Genomic DNA, 16,367 nt, shown 5'->3' with positions numbered 1-16,367 from the left:
ACGTTACTTTTTATGAAATGCAATGTGAACTGTCCATCTTTGACTAAAGATTGATTTTCTGTTTCAGAATGCTTCATTTTTCTGCGTTATTATTCCCCATCCACAAATAGAGTTTAGCTGCATGTCTTGATCTTTGGAGATTTTGTTGAGATAATCATGTGAAACTTGGGTATTATGTACTGAGGAGTATCTTCAAAGCATCAAGAGAATAAGGTGTTGGTGGGTTTTGAGCCATTTCCCAGAAAATGGGTGCACTGAAAATCCTCATGGATGAAGAAGGTGGAGGATGCTTCAGAGATTTGAAGGTTTAGAAGGAAGAGTGGTTTGATGAATCAGTCCAGAGAAGGCATAGCAGATTGTCCACACTGTGCACTTTAAAACATTGCAGAAAAGGAAAAGAATACTTACATCATAAAAAACAAAAAAACCTTGAAAAAAATCAAAAGCAAAATCTGAATCCAGTCAGGAATAAACAGAGCAGGATCATCCTTCAGGTGTAATTTAACTGTAGACCTACAGCAGAGATAATGTTGTGCAACTGAGAGGGTCTAGTTCCTTTCTTTTTAATCCAGACTTGTTTTCCCCTTGCTTTCACTTTCCCTTCTTCTCCTATGCTTTATCCGTATTCCCAATGACTGATTTCCCCTCTGGAATGTCAGTTTTTACATCCTCATGTATGCAGTAAGAGATGGTATAGAAAAGCAGCTGGAATGTTTGTGTGGTGGCAGCATCAGTGATTTCCACACGACACTGAATGAGTTAACTGTTGCTGTCCTAACTTTTATTCCCAGCCATGTGTAAATAATTCATGTCAACAGTTATGAGCTTAATAGAAAAGGTGTCACTCATATCTGTGGGCATTGATTCAAAATCCATGGTTCTGTAGGAATAAGAATCCTATCAAACAGTTAGAATAATTATAGTCATCCGTGAAAATGATCTGATTTGCCTTAGTTCTTATAGAGGCCTAATTTGATATGTTAAATCCAAATTTCTGGTAATTTCTTTACTTACCTGGAAAAACACAGGTGGAGGTTTGTGTTATGGGAAGTTGTATTTAGATCAGTGATGCAACCCAGTGACAGTTGAAACGAACGAAAAAGAAAGTGTAGCTTTTTACAGGGATGTTTAGGCTTTTGTTTGTTTGTTTGAACCCAAATTAATAATTACCCAGTTTATGGTGGCAAATACCAGTTTTGGGAGCCTCTTTCAGGTGGGGATCATGTGCATTTCTAATCCCAGCCCATGTAATCCTGTCTGGTTTGACACCCTTGATTGATACATCTTTGCTTTGTAGGTATGTTCACAAGTGCATCTCTTACACTTTTGTCAGTATGGTTCAATACATGAATTACTCTGTTCCTGATTGTCTCCTGGTAAGATTTTTCAAACAAAGGAAGTAGTAGATCATTAGCTATCTGTCTGCTCCTTCCTGCCTGACTGTCTCTGCCTGCAGCTTTGCAGTTTCTTTGTGGGCTTCCTCTGTAAAATTTAGGACTGAAGGTGAAAACCTGCTGAAATTTTGCAATGCTAGTTAAACTGGAAGCACATGCGTTACTCAAAATGTGAAAAACTCGTAAGAACTTATCATGCTGCCCTAAACAGTATAAATACTGAAGATGTCTTTGTAAAATAAATTCCATATGTACTTGTAAAAGCTACTGTGTAAGAGCAGTTTGCCTGTATGGTATGGAACAAGTGCTTTCAACAGTCTGAGCAGAAGTTCACTTTGAATTGTTGTTCACTCTCTTTTCATTTCTGTGTCTGAACACATGTGTGGTGCGTGTTAGCAGCAGATGGCATTTGCACCATCATTCACAGTTTTCACAGAATTGGAACAGGCAAAACCTACAAAAAAGCTAATATTTGGATTTTTTTCTTTCCCCTAAATTGCATTTTTGTGTGGGGATTGGTGGGAAGAGCTCTATAAGTGAATTTGCACATGTGGATGCTCTTTAGCTACCTGCAGAAGATGAAATGTCAGATTGGAGCTGGTTCTGTCCGCTTTCTGGTAAACACAATTTTTTCATGCAAGTTCAAAAATACTTCACTGATAGGACGTATCTCAAGCTGAGGTCAGTGGTAGTCAAGTGCTCCTTCAACTGAGGACTAGTGGATTGTATATGTGGAAGAAGTTGTGGGTTTAATGACTGTTCAGACATAGAGTTGTCTGTCTGTTACCTTTTTTTTTTGGAATCAGCAAATAATAACACTGAGTACTGGGACCTGAACTCGAAGAGGCTGATAAACAAAGGGTTAAGGTTGATCCTCACAGCACAGGGTTAAGGCAGAACAGCCTGACAGTACAGGCATTGAGGCACTGGATGTAATTACTATGAAGATTTTCCCCACACACTTAAGCACAGAGAGAGGCCCTCCTTCCTAGCCGAGCTTTTTAAAGTGGAGTAAAGGAGACTCAGACCTCCACTCCTTGTTTTCCTTCTTGGAATGAATTTCTTTGTCTTTCCTAATATGAGTTCTCCGCCCGTCCCCGTCCCCCCCCAGCACCGACACTCACTGGCACTGTTGCATCACTTTGTTGCTCGCTTTTTGTGTTCTCCTATTTGTGTTCTATTTACAAGCATCTGTCTTTCCTGTCTGCTAACAGCCAAGTAGTATTTGCATATCTCTACCCTCTCACAGATTTGCCATTCCGTATTTGACCCCTCCGGGGTATTTTTCCACCCTTCTGCTCTGGTCTCCAGGCATTTGCATGTTGTTTCTAGGACGCTTTCCCTTGGGACAGGAAGGAGACTGTGAGGGTAAGCTGGAGGTCAGTGGAGCAGCAGTGGCATCCAGTGGCCTTCTCGGTAAATCACAAGTTGAAATTTCTAGTGCTGAATTGTGGGCAGGCTGAGGGTCTTCACTTCTCCTGTCTCATTTGTGAGTCTGAGTGAAAGCTGTTGATCAAAATCAGATATGTTGAAGATCTGGGTGCTACTGTCTGCTAAGACTTCACACTGAGGTCAGGCACATATAGTGCGTTTCACATCGGGAGTTCCCAAGCTCTGGAAGTCACTGTTGAATTTCACAGAAGAACTAATCTGACAGGGAACCTGTTTCCCTCTAGGTGTGAGAATATTTTTTTTCAGAAATACATTTGTGCTGTTATTGGATACTGTGTTTATGCTACTGGAATTAACGTTAAACCAAGCACTTACTGTACAAATGAAAGAACGTGTGATCAGTAAGAGTAAGGGAGAAAAGCAGTCTCTTCTAAGTCTCCAGGACTTTGTTGTGGTGGTCACGTTTTTTCAGCATGTTGCAGCTTTTCATCCTCTTTCACTCCTACCCATTTAGAGTGGAAACTTTGAGAAAAAGTCTGCCAGCTCTTCTGTGGGTAATTGCATGCTGGCCTTGTCCTTCTGAAAGTTCAGAAGGCACGACAGAAAAAATGGCGTAATTACAGAAGAAACCGCTACTAGTTCTGCCTTCTTCCTTCCAAGGAGGCCACTGTATAAGATTTTTTTTCCTTGCCTGAATAGCTGGCATAATCACTTTTTTTTGTTGTTTGCTGCTTTATTTTGCGTTATTTTTTTACTGATTGTTTTATAAACTTATGAATCAAGTGCCTGATTATCTGCTGAGCAGTCTCAGGGATTACCTTTTTTTTTTCCTCGTTACGCATTTTAATTCAGATGTCATGAATATGCAAACATTTTTCCCTCTGGCTGTGGTCTAATGAGTCTTTTTTGCCATCTGCTCTTTTAATATAAATGTATCTGATTTAAAGAACACAACAGCTGAACATACTCTCTTGCTCTGTGTTGGTACAGAAGCCTTAATACTGTGAAGTTTCTAGACATCACTGTGAAACAGATAATAATAATAAGCAGCAATTAAATACAGTTAATCACACAGTCATTTGTAAGGAAATTTGTTTTTTAGAGGACCCGCAGATTAATCTCTTTCTTCTTCTGCTATGTAGAGGGTTTTCAACAGAATTCCCATATTTAATAGCAGTTTGGAGTGGGGGAATTAAAATTAGTTGAGGGAGAGAGAGTGAGGCATCTGTTTGTTGGACATGTGGAGGGAGATATCATTCAAAGACAGTTTTATGACAGTTTTAATCAAAAAAAAAAGGAAAGGAAAAAGAAAAGTGCTGCAAAATACATAGACAGTTACACTTTAGTTCTAAAAAACTGCCTACAATTTTAGAGATGGTTGATGTACTCATTTATTTCAGTGACAGCTTCATGTCCATGTGCTACAATGGTGTCCCTGTGAAATGGTAATGAAGTTTACATATGGAGTAAGAGTGCCGGGAACTAATGCTTGCTTTTACACCAGACTGTTAACACCAACTACTTTGTGAATATTTCTGAAGTATGTACCAAGACTGTCCTATAAAACCCCTTCATAGTTTCACCAGTTAGTAAGGGTTTTTCAGCTTAAAAGCTATATGAGCTTGCATTTGTATGACCTTTGTCATGTAGTGAATGTAATAAGAAAATCTGGTATTGGGACAAAGGAATGACGATTTGAAGGCTGGTGAAGGAAAGAAAAGGAGCAAATACGTTCACTGTCAATCTGAGTTGTGACCAGAAGGAGTTTTGTTCTTAGCTCTGGGAGAATACTTGATTATCTTGTCATGTGAAGGCAACTGCTCTGTGTCTGATGACAGCAGTGAGACAACTGCCTAAAAAAAGAACGGATGAGTTGATCTTCCTTGCTGTGCTTTTTCTCTGAGGCATAAGCCAACTCTTAAAAGTGTGTAAATTAACACAGGTATGTTGAGGGATATATCCCTGGTTGCTACAGCTGTATTCCCTACAGGCTTAGTTTTGTGGGCTTCATTCTTTTAATCTAGTGTTTGTTCTGAAAAGTGTTTTACTGTGGCTGTGTTATTTAATTTTATTGATTATAAAACAAGGAAAAATATCAACACCTTTTAAAAAGCAACCCAAACAAATAATGAACCAAAACATTAATTCAGCTCCAAAAATGGTCTTTTCCAGTCTAACACAAAAGGCTTCTTAAAATGCTTTAATGCAGGTTGTTGTATTCAGGAGAGCCTTTCTTTCTAAGTTTGTTGGCTTATTGGTAGCGTCTTTTTCTTACAGAGAGCTTTTTAAAATCTGCTTGACTTTTTCATTTGCAATTTAATGACACTTCTAATCCACGAGGTACAATGGTCTACAAAGTCTTCAAGTTGATTTGTGAGTGTCTCATTCTTTAGAAGACAGACCATTGTGTGTCACGAGATCTAGATGCTGGCACCCAAGTTCAAGGAGAATATAGGACAGGTGGCAGAAGTAGTGGAATTGGGATGTTATTTATCGTTCTTCACTTTTGGTGGTGTAATACTGTCATAAGTACACTTTAATGAAAGACTTTGACCAGGAATGCCTATGCATAGTACCAGTTTAATGTGTTACGACTAAGAGGAATCTCCGAAGCACAGCAAAATGTCTTTTCTCATTCGCGCTTTTGTTGGGATTGGTCACCTGGTATGAAAGATTCTAGTCTTTAGTACAGTATATACTGAAGAGTCTTGTGTAACAAACAATGCTGTTGTATATGTATGCTTTTACGTATAGAAACATATGAGAAGTCTGATGGAGTTAATAAGGTTGTTCCTTTGCTGTCAGGAAACTGTAATGTGGTTTTAATGTCCTCTTCAAGAGCTATAAAGTCATTAGAATTAAAATTGTTCTACACTAAAATGCAAGCCTAGCAAAGTATTTTGTTTTCATTAGTCATGGTAGTTTATCTAATGCTGGCTGTGTGTTTAAGGTCTTCACAGTCATTAGCTCAGGACATGCTTCTTCAGTTAGCTTTGTATTTTAATTTTAGGAGCTGACACAGTTAAGGGAAAGCTTAGCTACCTAACTTCTGCCTACCTTGTTTTATTTTTCTTGTTTGAAAAAAAAACAAAACAAAACAGAAAAAAAATAAACAATTGCTCCAAATATATTAAGATTTGCATGAGAAATAATAACTGTTTCATTCTGTATTCATGTTTTTGCTCACAGAGGAGGAATTATTCAGTAATTTGTCCATATTCAATGAAACGTGTTTGAAGTGGCAAAGGAAAACTGGAAGACTGGGAGTGCAGGAAACGTACACAGTAAGTGGGGCAGTATTTGAGATTGGGAGTAGCTTTGTCCTGGTTAATTCTGGTGAGTCAGCAGTGGAGGTTTGTTTTGTGGGTTTTATTTGCATGGTAATTTGTCTCACTGCTCCCAGTAAACTGCCTAGAAACCCAAAGGTGTCTGGGTTAGGAAAGAAACAAATCCCTGTCCTGAAGTTAGGTGAAAAACTAAAAAGCCGTTGGGGTCCCATTCCAGTAAATCACCTACACACCTGCTTGAAACTATAAGAAGCGTTTCAGCACAAGTTTATGTTTTAGTTAAATGCTGTTGTAGAGCTCAAGGTCACATTGACATAGAAAACATTGCAAAACTTGAGCTCTGTCCAGTCTGTGATGCAAACATTTCAAGTAAACAGTGTATCATTTGCACATACTGGATGTAACTTGTTTTAGAAATACAAGGTATATTGAAATACCCTGCCTTGCTCAAGAGATTCAACCACCTTATATTTGAACATTTTAGGATTGTTTTTTAAAGAAAATTGTAAACAACATTGGTAACTACTTTTTTTTTCCATTTTTTTTTCTTGCTATCTATTTATAATCTAGAATAAAAGATAAGATATAAATTCTCAGAAACAAATAGTTCAGTCAGCATTATCGAAAGCCAGAACAGTATGATATGAATTGCCATGCTTTGAGAATGATAGCATCCCAAGAAAGGTTGTTTTTTTGAGCATGTACACATAGGGGAAAAAGAAAAAGGGCATTATTTAGGGTCTCCAGGGTGGGTAGGTTAATGTGAAAAATAGGTTTCAAGATTGGGTAATAAGTTTGGAAAACAATCTGTCTTTCTCCTCCTGTCTTATAAACCAACTTATTTTTACTTTGGGTGCTTTTATTGAGCACTGCTGAGATGGAAAAATCAAGTTCACCATTACTCTTAACAGTTCAAAACCAGTACCAGTTTTTCATGTACCCAGTGGTAACTGGCGAGCTGTGGATCTCCGGTGTAGTGTGCTCTGTGCATGTGCTTTTGTGTGAATTCAGCTGTCTGCAAGACACTTCAGAATAGTCAAAACTGAGGATGATGTGGACATAGACTACATGCAGTAAAGTCCAGAACACAGTGTGGACTACCTTGAGCTCAACTAGATAAGTTTAGTCTGTCCCTTCATCTCATTCAAACAACAGGTTTTTTTTTTTTCACTCCACTGGGACGATCTTAGGGCAGCTTGTCTTTTACTGTTGTTTGGCATTCAGTCTTAGTACTGATTCCGTAGGGCAAGGGGAAAAACTAGAAATAAGAAAGTAGCCAGCAGAGGTAGTTTCCATCTGTGTGCTGTAAACAAGAAGGAACATTTACTTACACCTTACTATTTGTGTTGGAGATGTTTGTAGGGTCCACATTATAGATTCCTTCTATTTATTGTAGAAATATATGAAAAATTATTCATAATTTTAACAGTCAGAAATTAAATATCTAATTTATTAAGCCATCTTGTTGCACCAAAACAGTGAGTCACAAGCCTATTTTTTTGATTGAGCTCATATTCTAAAACAGATGTAATACTAGGTTCTCAAGGCTTAATTGAACTTGTATTCTGAATTTTGGAGAGCCACAACCAATTACACCATCATTTTTGTTAATCCTTTAATAGTTTCACATAGTGGGCCAAAGATGGGATGAGAAGACATTCTCGGAAGATGCGATATTTAATATCACTACAAGCGAAGATAATCCAAAGGTGTGTTTAGATCTCAGCTCTGGCAGTAACTACGTGGTGAATATTACTACCATCTCTTCCACAAACATCACCGTCTCAGTTACAGTGGCAGTTCAGACAAAGGGTAGGTTGTGCTTTGTATTCTCTGTGCTTATAAAAGAACTTAACTATGCTGCAGAATTCACTGTTTTGAGTCTAGCAGGCAGTATAACAGGCTGTCTCCTAGACTATATCATTCTTGATGCTGACTACACACATGTAGCCACCGTCACCATCCTCTTTTTCTGGAAGACATCTTTCTTTCTGCTCACTGTGGCCATTGAGTGTATGAGTAAACAGAGCAGTGGCAGTAAGTCCCCTTCAGAAAGATTTGGCAAACTTGCACCTTCAGGATATTTGTCTTCTGTGTGAGGCAGGATTGGTGCAGTGGCATTCCTGGCTACACGCTGAAATTTCAGTCCATGGTACAGTGCTTACTGGTTTCCATTCCTTGCCTTGAAAACTGATTCTCTGCCTGTGGGAGAATTCCCAGTTGCTGAGCTGTATGGTACTAATCTAAGTAATGTGAATATTATAGATAATGTTCCTATGTTTAGCAGTGATGAGCAGTGTTCTGGCAGTTTTTCAGTAATTGTAGAGAAGGCATTTTCTAACAGCAGGTTTCTGTAGTATTTTGGTTGTGGAAACTTTAAGCTTGCCTTCTGACATACTAATTCTGATGAGACAGACCTTAAGAAATAATTGCCTTTGCAATCCACAAAAATGCCTTTTCTCTTGTGCTTTTTCCTAAAGGGCATCAACTGTGACAAATTGTTCTATGATAACTTTATTTCCATCAGAAGGTCTAAAGCCCTGGGTCTTTCTGTTATTATAACCTCCGTAGGTCTGGACAAATAAATCCTATCTTGATTTGCTGAATAGCCTGCTTGGGTTTATCTGAAAGACATTTTTCCTGGAATATGTTCATTTATTTACTGTGTTTGTTCATTCAAAAAGAAATAAGATTCTGCCTCCTTCTCAGAATAGAATTAAAATAAAAACCTTTTTATTTTTTATTTTCAGCTACTCATTCAATTAAGATGAAGAAACTGAAGTTTTTGTAATAAGTTATTCCCTTTTTTTATTGTCTCTACAGTAAAGGAAGCTTTCAATAATGTATTAATTTTTAATGAGACCTGCTTGAAATGGCGGAGAAGTGTCAGGGGAACTGATGTGGAAGACAGATACTCAGTAAGTGACAATCTGTATTTTGAATCTAGAAAACCATTTACATCAATCACCTATGTGAAAAAAGCCCCTGTAACTTTTCAAACACTTGCTGCTGGCAGTGTTCCTTATCCTAATAATGTCTCTCATGAAAACACAGAGAGTAAGCTTCCATAGCAACCTTCAAAAAAGAAAGAAACCACCATGCTCTTTTGTAGTTTCCTGCTTCTAGCTTATTTTCCACCCTGTTCTACTCTATTTTGCCTTCCCTATCTGTACGTTCAACTTTGTCACGCTCAGGCCTCAGACAACTCTGTTCCAATTCCACGGAGTCAGTCCACTGTGTCTTGTGACATGCCTTCAGTCTTCCCTCATCCCAGCAGGGCATTTCTGTCTCTGCCAGACTCTTGACCACCTGCTGTTGTCTCAGATCTCTGTGTGCTAAGAGGTGCTCAGAGGTTATGTAAAGGCGTGGTATGTCTTTAAAGGAAAATTAGCACATCATTAAAATACAGTGAGCATTTTAGTTTTCATTAATAGAGAAATGATCAGGAGAGGTCTTAAGTTAATAACTTCATGATCATTTGGCACATCAACAACAAAACAAACACATACAAAATCCAACTGAAACAATAAAAAAACCAAGGTTCTGTAAATATGCCTGGAAACATAGCTGTCCGTAGGCAGGTCCTGGAGGATACTTGGCATTTTAACATAGGTCAAAATTACTTGATTTTGACTTGATCCTCAGGGTCAAACCAGAGAGGTGTTCATGTGAGCTTACTTTTAGAACTAATCACTTTGCACTATGAGGAAATAATACAATGAAAGTGCACTATTACTGGAAGCCTGTATGTTTGCAGGAAATCAAGAATTGGGGGAAATTACAGTACTAATAAAAAAATAGGATAGACTAGGAGGAGGAGAGGTGAAAGAACTAGGACAATGCCAGAGCTGATCTAGAGGACTGCAGTTGTCGAATTTTGGAAGCATTTGAATTTGAGTAACTGTCAGCGCCAACGTTTTTGGTACTCTGTATGCAGTGATGTATTTTTCTGCTTTTTCTCGTACATGACATGACTGAGTGCAGATATATGAAAACATTGCAATTTCTATGCCTTGATTGTTTTGTTACAGTTTCATGTGCAGGGCCAGCGCTGGTATCAGAAGGAGTTCTTTCATGAAATGACTTTCAACCTCACCACACACAAGCAGGCTCCAGAAGTTTGTTTTGATTTGCAGCCAGGCACCAATTACTCAGTTAATATTTCCATGGTAGCTTTGAATTTTTCACTGCTCGTTTCCATGACAACACAAATCACAGGTAGGTCCTGCCGTTTATTTTATAAATTTACAAAAGCATCTGTTGGGTGCAGGAAGCTCAAGTGAAACAGCATTGTTGATCTGTGTCATATGGTGGGTTAGCAAAGTGCTCTTTCCATGCTTAGAATTGTTCATTGTTTGATTTCACAGATCTCATAGGACTGACAGTCCAGCAATAGAAGGGGGAGAGAAATGCGGGTACAATGTTTTGAAGTGTCATTTTGGCACAGCAGGGAAAAGATACTTTGGTGGGTTAGACACAAGATGGGTAGATAGGGGAGCTGCATTAAATTCCCTGCCGTATTAGAGACTAAGTCACTTTTTTTAGTACAAGTTCTCACCACTGTTAAATGTAGATAATAGCAAAACTGCACTTCATGTGAGTATTCAAGACAACAGATATCACGAAAGTTTGCAAGGATCCAAAGTGCAGAGAGTCCTGCAACTACCTCAGACATATACTTTCATCTGCAATTGTTAAAGTACAAAACCTAAAAGGCATTTGAGCGATTCCGTAGGGAAGAGTCTCAGCTTCACTATTTAGCAAGATACTTGTGTGGCACTAAGGTGCTGTGATAAAAAACAGACGTCACCTTTTAGCTCATTTTTGTTTAGAACAAACAGTTCTGAACAGTTTTGCACCATCCCAATGCTGTCAGACTTTCTGAATTAGGTTATTACTGTTACACTGTTAAGTGCAGTGTTTGGTGCTGGTGTTGTTCTTCCCATTGGGGCCACAAATTGGAATTCCAAAGAAACAAGCTCTCTGAGTGTGTAAAATTCTGTTCAGCCACTAGATGGAACCGGTTCTCTTCTGACTGCTCATGAAGAATGAGATTTGTGGTGGTTTTGAAATTGATAGTATTACAGTACTTGTAATAGTAAATCTAAGGTTTTTAAGCTTCATTAAAGGCAAAACATCTCTTGTTTCCTAAAGCTACTGCTTAGGATATACAATGACCAGGGGTTTTTTTAATTTAAATGCAATTACAGTAATGATTTGATAATACATTTTCAGAAGCTTCCTAGCTGTCACTCAGAAGTAGCATCCAGGAGTTCCTAAGTACATGTAGTTTTGTAAAAACTAGTAAGCTGTCTCAGAATTTGGTTGAGTGAGGTAATTTTTCAATACATACTCAGAGTAAAGGTGTAGCCCTTTACACTGTTGTCCTGTGGTATTTCCTAAACTCTGCAGGATTGCATCAAGTCAGTTGCTCAGTAGAGCTACAGAGAACACTTTGCAGCAGGTGCTTGTGAAATGGTATTTGTGCCTTAGCAGCTGGCACGTTTCCCTCTCTGCTGAGCTAGTGCTTAACAAATGCATATACATAGCCCCAGAAAAGGTCTTTGTGTAAAAGCTAGGTCATTTCTGTTTTGAAAGATCCTGCTACACAAGCCATTTTATATCTGGTAGCTACTTTTTTCAATAAGCAATAATAGGTAGGTGTTGCTCTGTCATTAGCAATCTTCATGCAAAACTTGCCGTGCAAACACTCCATGTTGTGCCTTTTTAATAGAAGCCAGAGAATAAAAGTAGATCTTTTTGCAGTTGAAATTGAGTGAAAATTAAAAAGCCAACAGTGATCATGCTGGAAAGCTCACCAAGTAATGATAATTTAAATAAGACTTTAAATTTGTTGCTGTTTCAGTTTATCTAAAATGAAAAGGATACAGTTAAAATAATTTTTCTGGCAGTGTCCCTTTGAGTTCTATGCCTTATGTTTCGGGAATCGCATTATCTGTACAAGCAATTTAATTTATATAAAAACTATTTATAATTTTAGAGTAGGTGTATAGTTTGCTTCTTCATTTGTCCGTTATTTTGTAATCATGTACGTTGTTGAACCAGAAGGTTGTGTTTCCAGGATGGGTGGAATGATCTCAATTTTTCTGCCAGTTTAAGTCTGAAAACTGGTTTTTGGCTCTGGGGGCTTTCTGGCTAAATGGTACTGCTTACATGCAAGATATGCCTTAAGCCCAGAGGCTCTAAGGAAGCTGACTTATGAAAGTGTTTTACTGTTAATGTACTGGAGGTGGCCTCATTTGTTGTCTAAGGTTCCATACAGCATCCTTTAACAAATGCACAGTCAGTTGGTCTGTTTCCCCAGCTGGGGGTGAATCTAGATGTTGTTATCTCCTTCGCTTCCACACACCTCCCACATTTTGAGAGTTCGGGAAATCTTAACTGTGGAGTTTCACCTACTCTGAAGAGACATGTCCCAAACGGTTGGCTGAACACTGCCTAACAAGCTTAATTTCCTGACAAGGATAGTCATCTGTGTAAATAAAAAAAAAAAACAACTGTTGCAGAATACAATAAGCATGTATAATGCTAGCGATAAGTTTGGATCTTCTTTCAAAAAGCAAGATTTGTAAATGCGTGTTAAGAAAGCTACTTCTATATCCTGAATATCTATATTTATATCTATGTATCTCCTAAATGAGGATTTGTTATATCCATAGTATTTCTAAAGAAAAAAAGCAAGAACTGGGGACTTAAAAGCCTGCATTTCTCCCTGGCAAGTAGCATCCTTTAAAAATAGTTCTTTGCTGAGCACAAGGTTGGTTTTGCCCATCATCTTGTGGATGGTAAATACAGCCAAGTAAATGCTTCATGGATCATTGAAATTCTGCTCCTTTCACACTTCCAGTAGCAGGCATTTTGCACAGTCTTTCATGTCATCTTAGCTTATTTTAGACAAGCTCTCAGCACCTGTATACTTGAGATAGGAAATCGAGTCAATTATGAAAAATGATTAGTGATTATGTTGTAGTTGTAAAAAGATGGTAGCAAGACTGTCTTTTAAGCAAGAAGGGAGTTCATGTCTGTTTCCAGGGAAGGAAAGGAGTGTCTTGTGGGTATACTTTCTCATTCATTATTTCTGTTGGGATTACACTATTTACAGGTGGCTCTGTTCATTAGCCTTTTTGAAGATCATTTATTAAGGCATGCTCAGACAAGGCATTGTTTCGTTATCTGGTTTCACGTAAGAATTTAAGAAGACTGAATTTTGTAACTGCTTCCTAGTGTTTGAAGACCAGGATAATAGAGAAAGAGCTAATGCTCTTTGGCTTTTGTTTTTAATATCCTAAGTAAGAGTAACTTCTTCAGTTGAGTCACATTAAAATACTATTGATATTTGAGTCTGTTTGCAAGGTTTGCTTTGGGATAGATGTGTTATGTGTTATGTTGGATGTGACAAAATTGTGGTCTTTGTGAAGTCATGAATGCCTGCTTATTTATGGTGTCTGGCTAGGTTTTTTTACTTTAGAGCAGTTTAGTTTCTGTCTGTAAGACAGAAAATTTTCTGGACACTAGAAATATCTCTTTCATGCCTGAATTGCTGAATTACATTTCCTACTTGTAAAAATAATTAATATTAGATTCAATGATGATTTCACATTACTCTTCCTCCTCTCAACTTTTTGCTTAGAACCCAGGTGTGTTTTGACTTTATTCTATGGTTACTGTTCACACTTGCTGCCATTTCTTACACGTTTGTACGTGCACTTTCTGGTGGGTTTGACCTTGAGCCTGTGTAGTTCAGACAGTTGTAGTAGTTCCTATGTTTCTCAGCTGCTATTCTTTTTGTTTTAGTCCAGGATATACATGCAGGCCACAGACTCTTGTGTCTGTATCCTCTCTGTCTTTGTATGAACACGTAAGTCAGAAAGTTGACTCACAAGCAGGGAGTCTAGAAAGTGATTTGAATTAGAAGAATGAATTCCATCACATGCTAAGTATATTCTTCCAGAGCCCTGCACTTTCATCACGGTATTTGAAAAACAAATTACATTACAGATCAGGTTGTGATGTCTAATTTGTTTGCCCACCCATGGATGTACACACAAACACACACACACACGCACACGCGCACACACACACACATAAAAGATACATTATTGTTCTGCTCTATTGTATGATGGAAAAGATTTACACTTGTTCTTTCATAAAGGGACTTCTTTAAGGTCTGGCAAAGGAGGGAAAACCCAAATCTACTTTCCAATGAGGAAGTGAAAGACTGTTGGAGATGTGGTGATTTGACAGCTCTTACTCTGACAGCACATCATGTGTCTCCAGAGAGACAGTCCATTTCAGTGTGCAGCTTCAGACCACGAGTATTGCAAAGAAGGGAGTTTCTGAATTATGTAATGGGGAAAGGGGAGCGATTGAAACCTGATTTTTTGTTTGCTTTTTTTTAACGTAGGGAAGAAATTAGCTGCCAGTCCTTTAAACACTTTCATACATATATTGATGCATGCACTTTGTATTTTTATGCAGAGGCTATTCAAATGCATGATGTTTAAGTTCATATGAACTCTACGTCTTTGTCATTATTATGACCTCCTTCATAGCAATAATTTTTTCATAAGTACTTGTGAAACCGTGAATGTTCTGATCACCTCTATCATTATGTTTACAGGGCACTTCATATAGGTGGTAAAGTCTATGCTTTATAGTCAGTGCTTTACATGCTGAACAAAATTCTTTGCTTTTTCAGTGGGTGTTCTTTAGTATTGCTTCAGGTACTCCTTTAAAAATTTATAGTGATGTATCTGTCTCAGTCTTTATGTTGTTCTCACCTAGTTCATGTAATTAGCATTAAGTAAAATAAATGAAATGCAAAACAGAAAAAAAACCAATATAAGAATAGGCTACAATGGGGAAGAAGATAGATCGTAAGGTCTTTTCAGCTATGAATTTACACATGAACAGATCACACATTCACGCTGCTAGTATATCCATTTTTAAAATACGATCTTTAAAGAAGATTTAAATTATCATTTTCTGTAGAAGTGGTCTTGATTTATTCAACCTCCTTCCTTCCATCCTATCATCCCTTCTTTAAGAAATGTCTTTCTCCAAGTTAAAAATCACTTCACTTTGTTAAAACAATTATACTGTAATATGTACAGTAAACTTAATTACACTTCAGACAGTAATACAAATGGTAAAAACCCTTGTCTATTCTATCAATATCTCTACCTTTTTTTTTTTTTTTAATTTTACAGCAGTATTCTTGACTTCCTTGTTTTAAAATTCAGTAAAAAACTTTTTGGACATAAAGCCCTCAAAGCCTTAAGAAAAATCCCTGTTTGCAGGAAACTAAGACCATGCAAATGTTATTTCAGTGAAGGGTTGTTTCAGTTAGAACTTTGCTCTAAGAGGAATCTTTGATTTGACTTCACTGAACTTGGGAAGAGTTGCTATCTGGTTTTGGAGTTTGTGGTTCAATTCCATTACTATTTTTAAAGCTTTTATCATTAGCTGAAAATGATGAAGGGAAGCCATAAAGAGGGCTATGCTGGCACCAAGCAAAGGTTTTTTAATAAGGTACAAATAATTCAGTTTAACAGGCTTTCTGCATATCCATATATAGGGTGGGATAGAAATGGATTCGTGCATTTATTTTTAACGTGTCTGTGTACATGAAACTTAAACCTTTCTTGCCTGGGTTATATATACAAAGGCAAGTAGTACAGTGCTGTCCAGAGTTACAGCTTCAGAGCTGTACAAAAGGTCAGGTGACAGGAAAGGCATTAAATTTTGCTGTTACCACTACTGGTGAATGTCATAAAAGTGCTCATATTCCTTGTATTGCAGCAGTTTACCTCTGAAGTCCACATTCTGCAGCAGTAAACAGTATTGGCAAAAAACAGGGCTTTAAAACAAGAAGTAAACAGCTCATTTCCAGGATTATAGAAAGAAATGCAGCTGTTCCATTGAGAAATCCTTTCATGATAAGTAACAGTGAACTGCTTCCAACATGCTAGCTTTTTCTGAAGAGTGTGATTACAGTATAACACCAAGCAGGCTTTTGCTCCAGCGTTCAGGTGTGTGCTGTTTCCCTGTGCTGTTGCAATGGTAGGCACCTCCTGGTGTGCACTTCTTTCCTGTAGCCTGCCTCTGTGTTCAGAGGGAGACTCAGTGGATGGATTCTTATCGTGGAAAATGAGACTGTGTCTGAAATGTCCAAGTGTTAGTAACACAGCACTGCTGTGGCAAGGAAGCGGTTAGAGTGGGACTATCTCTGGATATACTTGCATTTCTTGCTGCATTCTTCTGTGTTTTCCTG

At 37.9% G+C, this 16,367-nt stretch overlaps 1 protein-coding gene across 7 annotated transcripts in view; it reads left to right on the top strand.

The window, feature by feature from the left end:
- Positions 1–16,367, top strand: part of SUSD1 (sushi domain containing 1) — a 46,949-nt gene that overhangs the window by 14,716 nt on the left and 15,866 nt on the right. For 5 of the 7 annotated variants that reach the window (XR_012584960.1, XR_012584959.1, XR_012584958.1 and 2 more), the window contains exons 8-11: positions 5,976–6,070; positions 7,696–7,885; positions 8,897–8,991; positions 10,105–10,291. Coding sequence is in view for 4 of the 7 variants with exons in the window: in XM_074570556.1 (XP_074426657.1) it covers positions 5,976–6,070; positions 7,696–7,885; positions 8,897–8,991; positions 10,105–10,291 (567 nt within the window). In the remaining 3 variants the exon portion in view is untranslated. The remainder of the gene's footprint in view (positions 1–5,975; positions 6,071–7,695; positions 7,886–8,896; positions 8,992–10,104; positions 10,292–16,367) is intronic. The other 2 variants (XM_074570557.1, XM_074570560.1) reach the window with 2 other exon arrangements.

The sequence above is a fragment of the Larus michahellis genome, chromosome Z, assembly GCF_964199755.1.
Source record: "Larus michahellis chromosome Z, bLarMic1.1, whole genome shotgun sequence".
Lineage (NCBI taxonomy): Eukaryota > Metazoa > Chordata > Aves > Charadriiformes > Laridae > Larus > Larus michahellis.
This window is presented reverse-complemented; position numbering and strand designations above follow the sequence as displayed.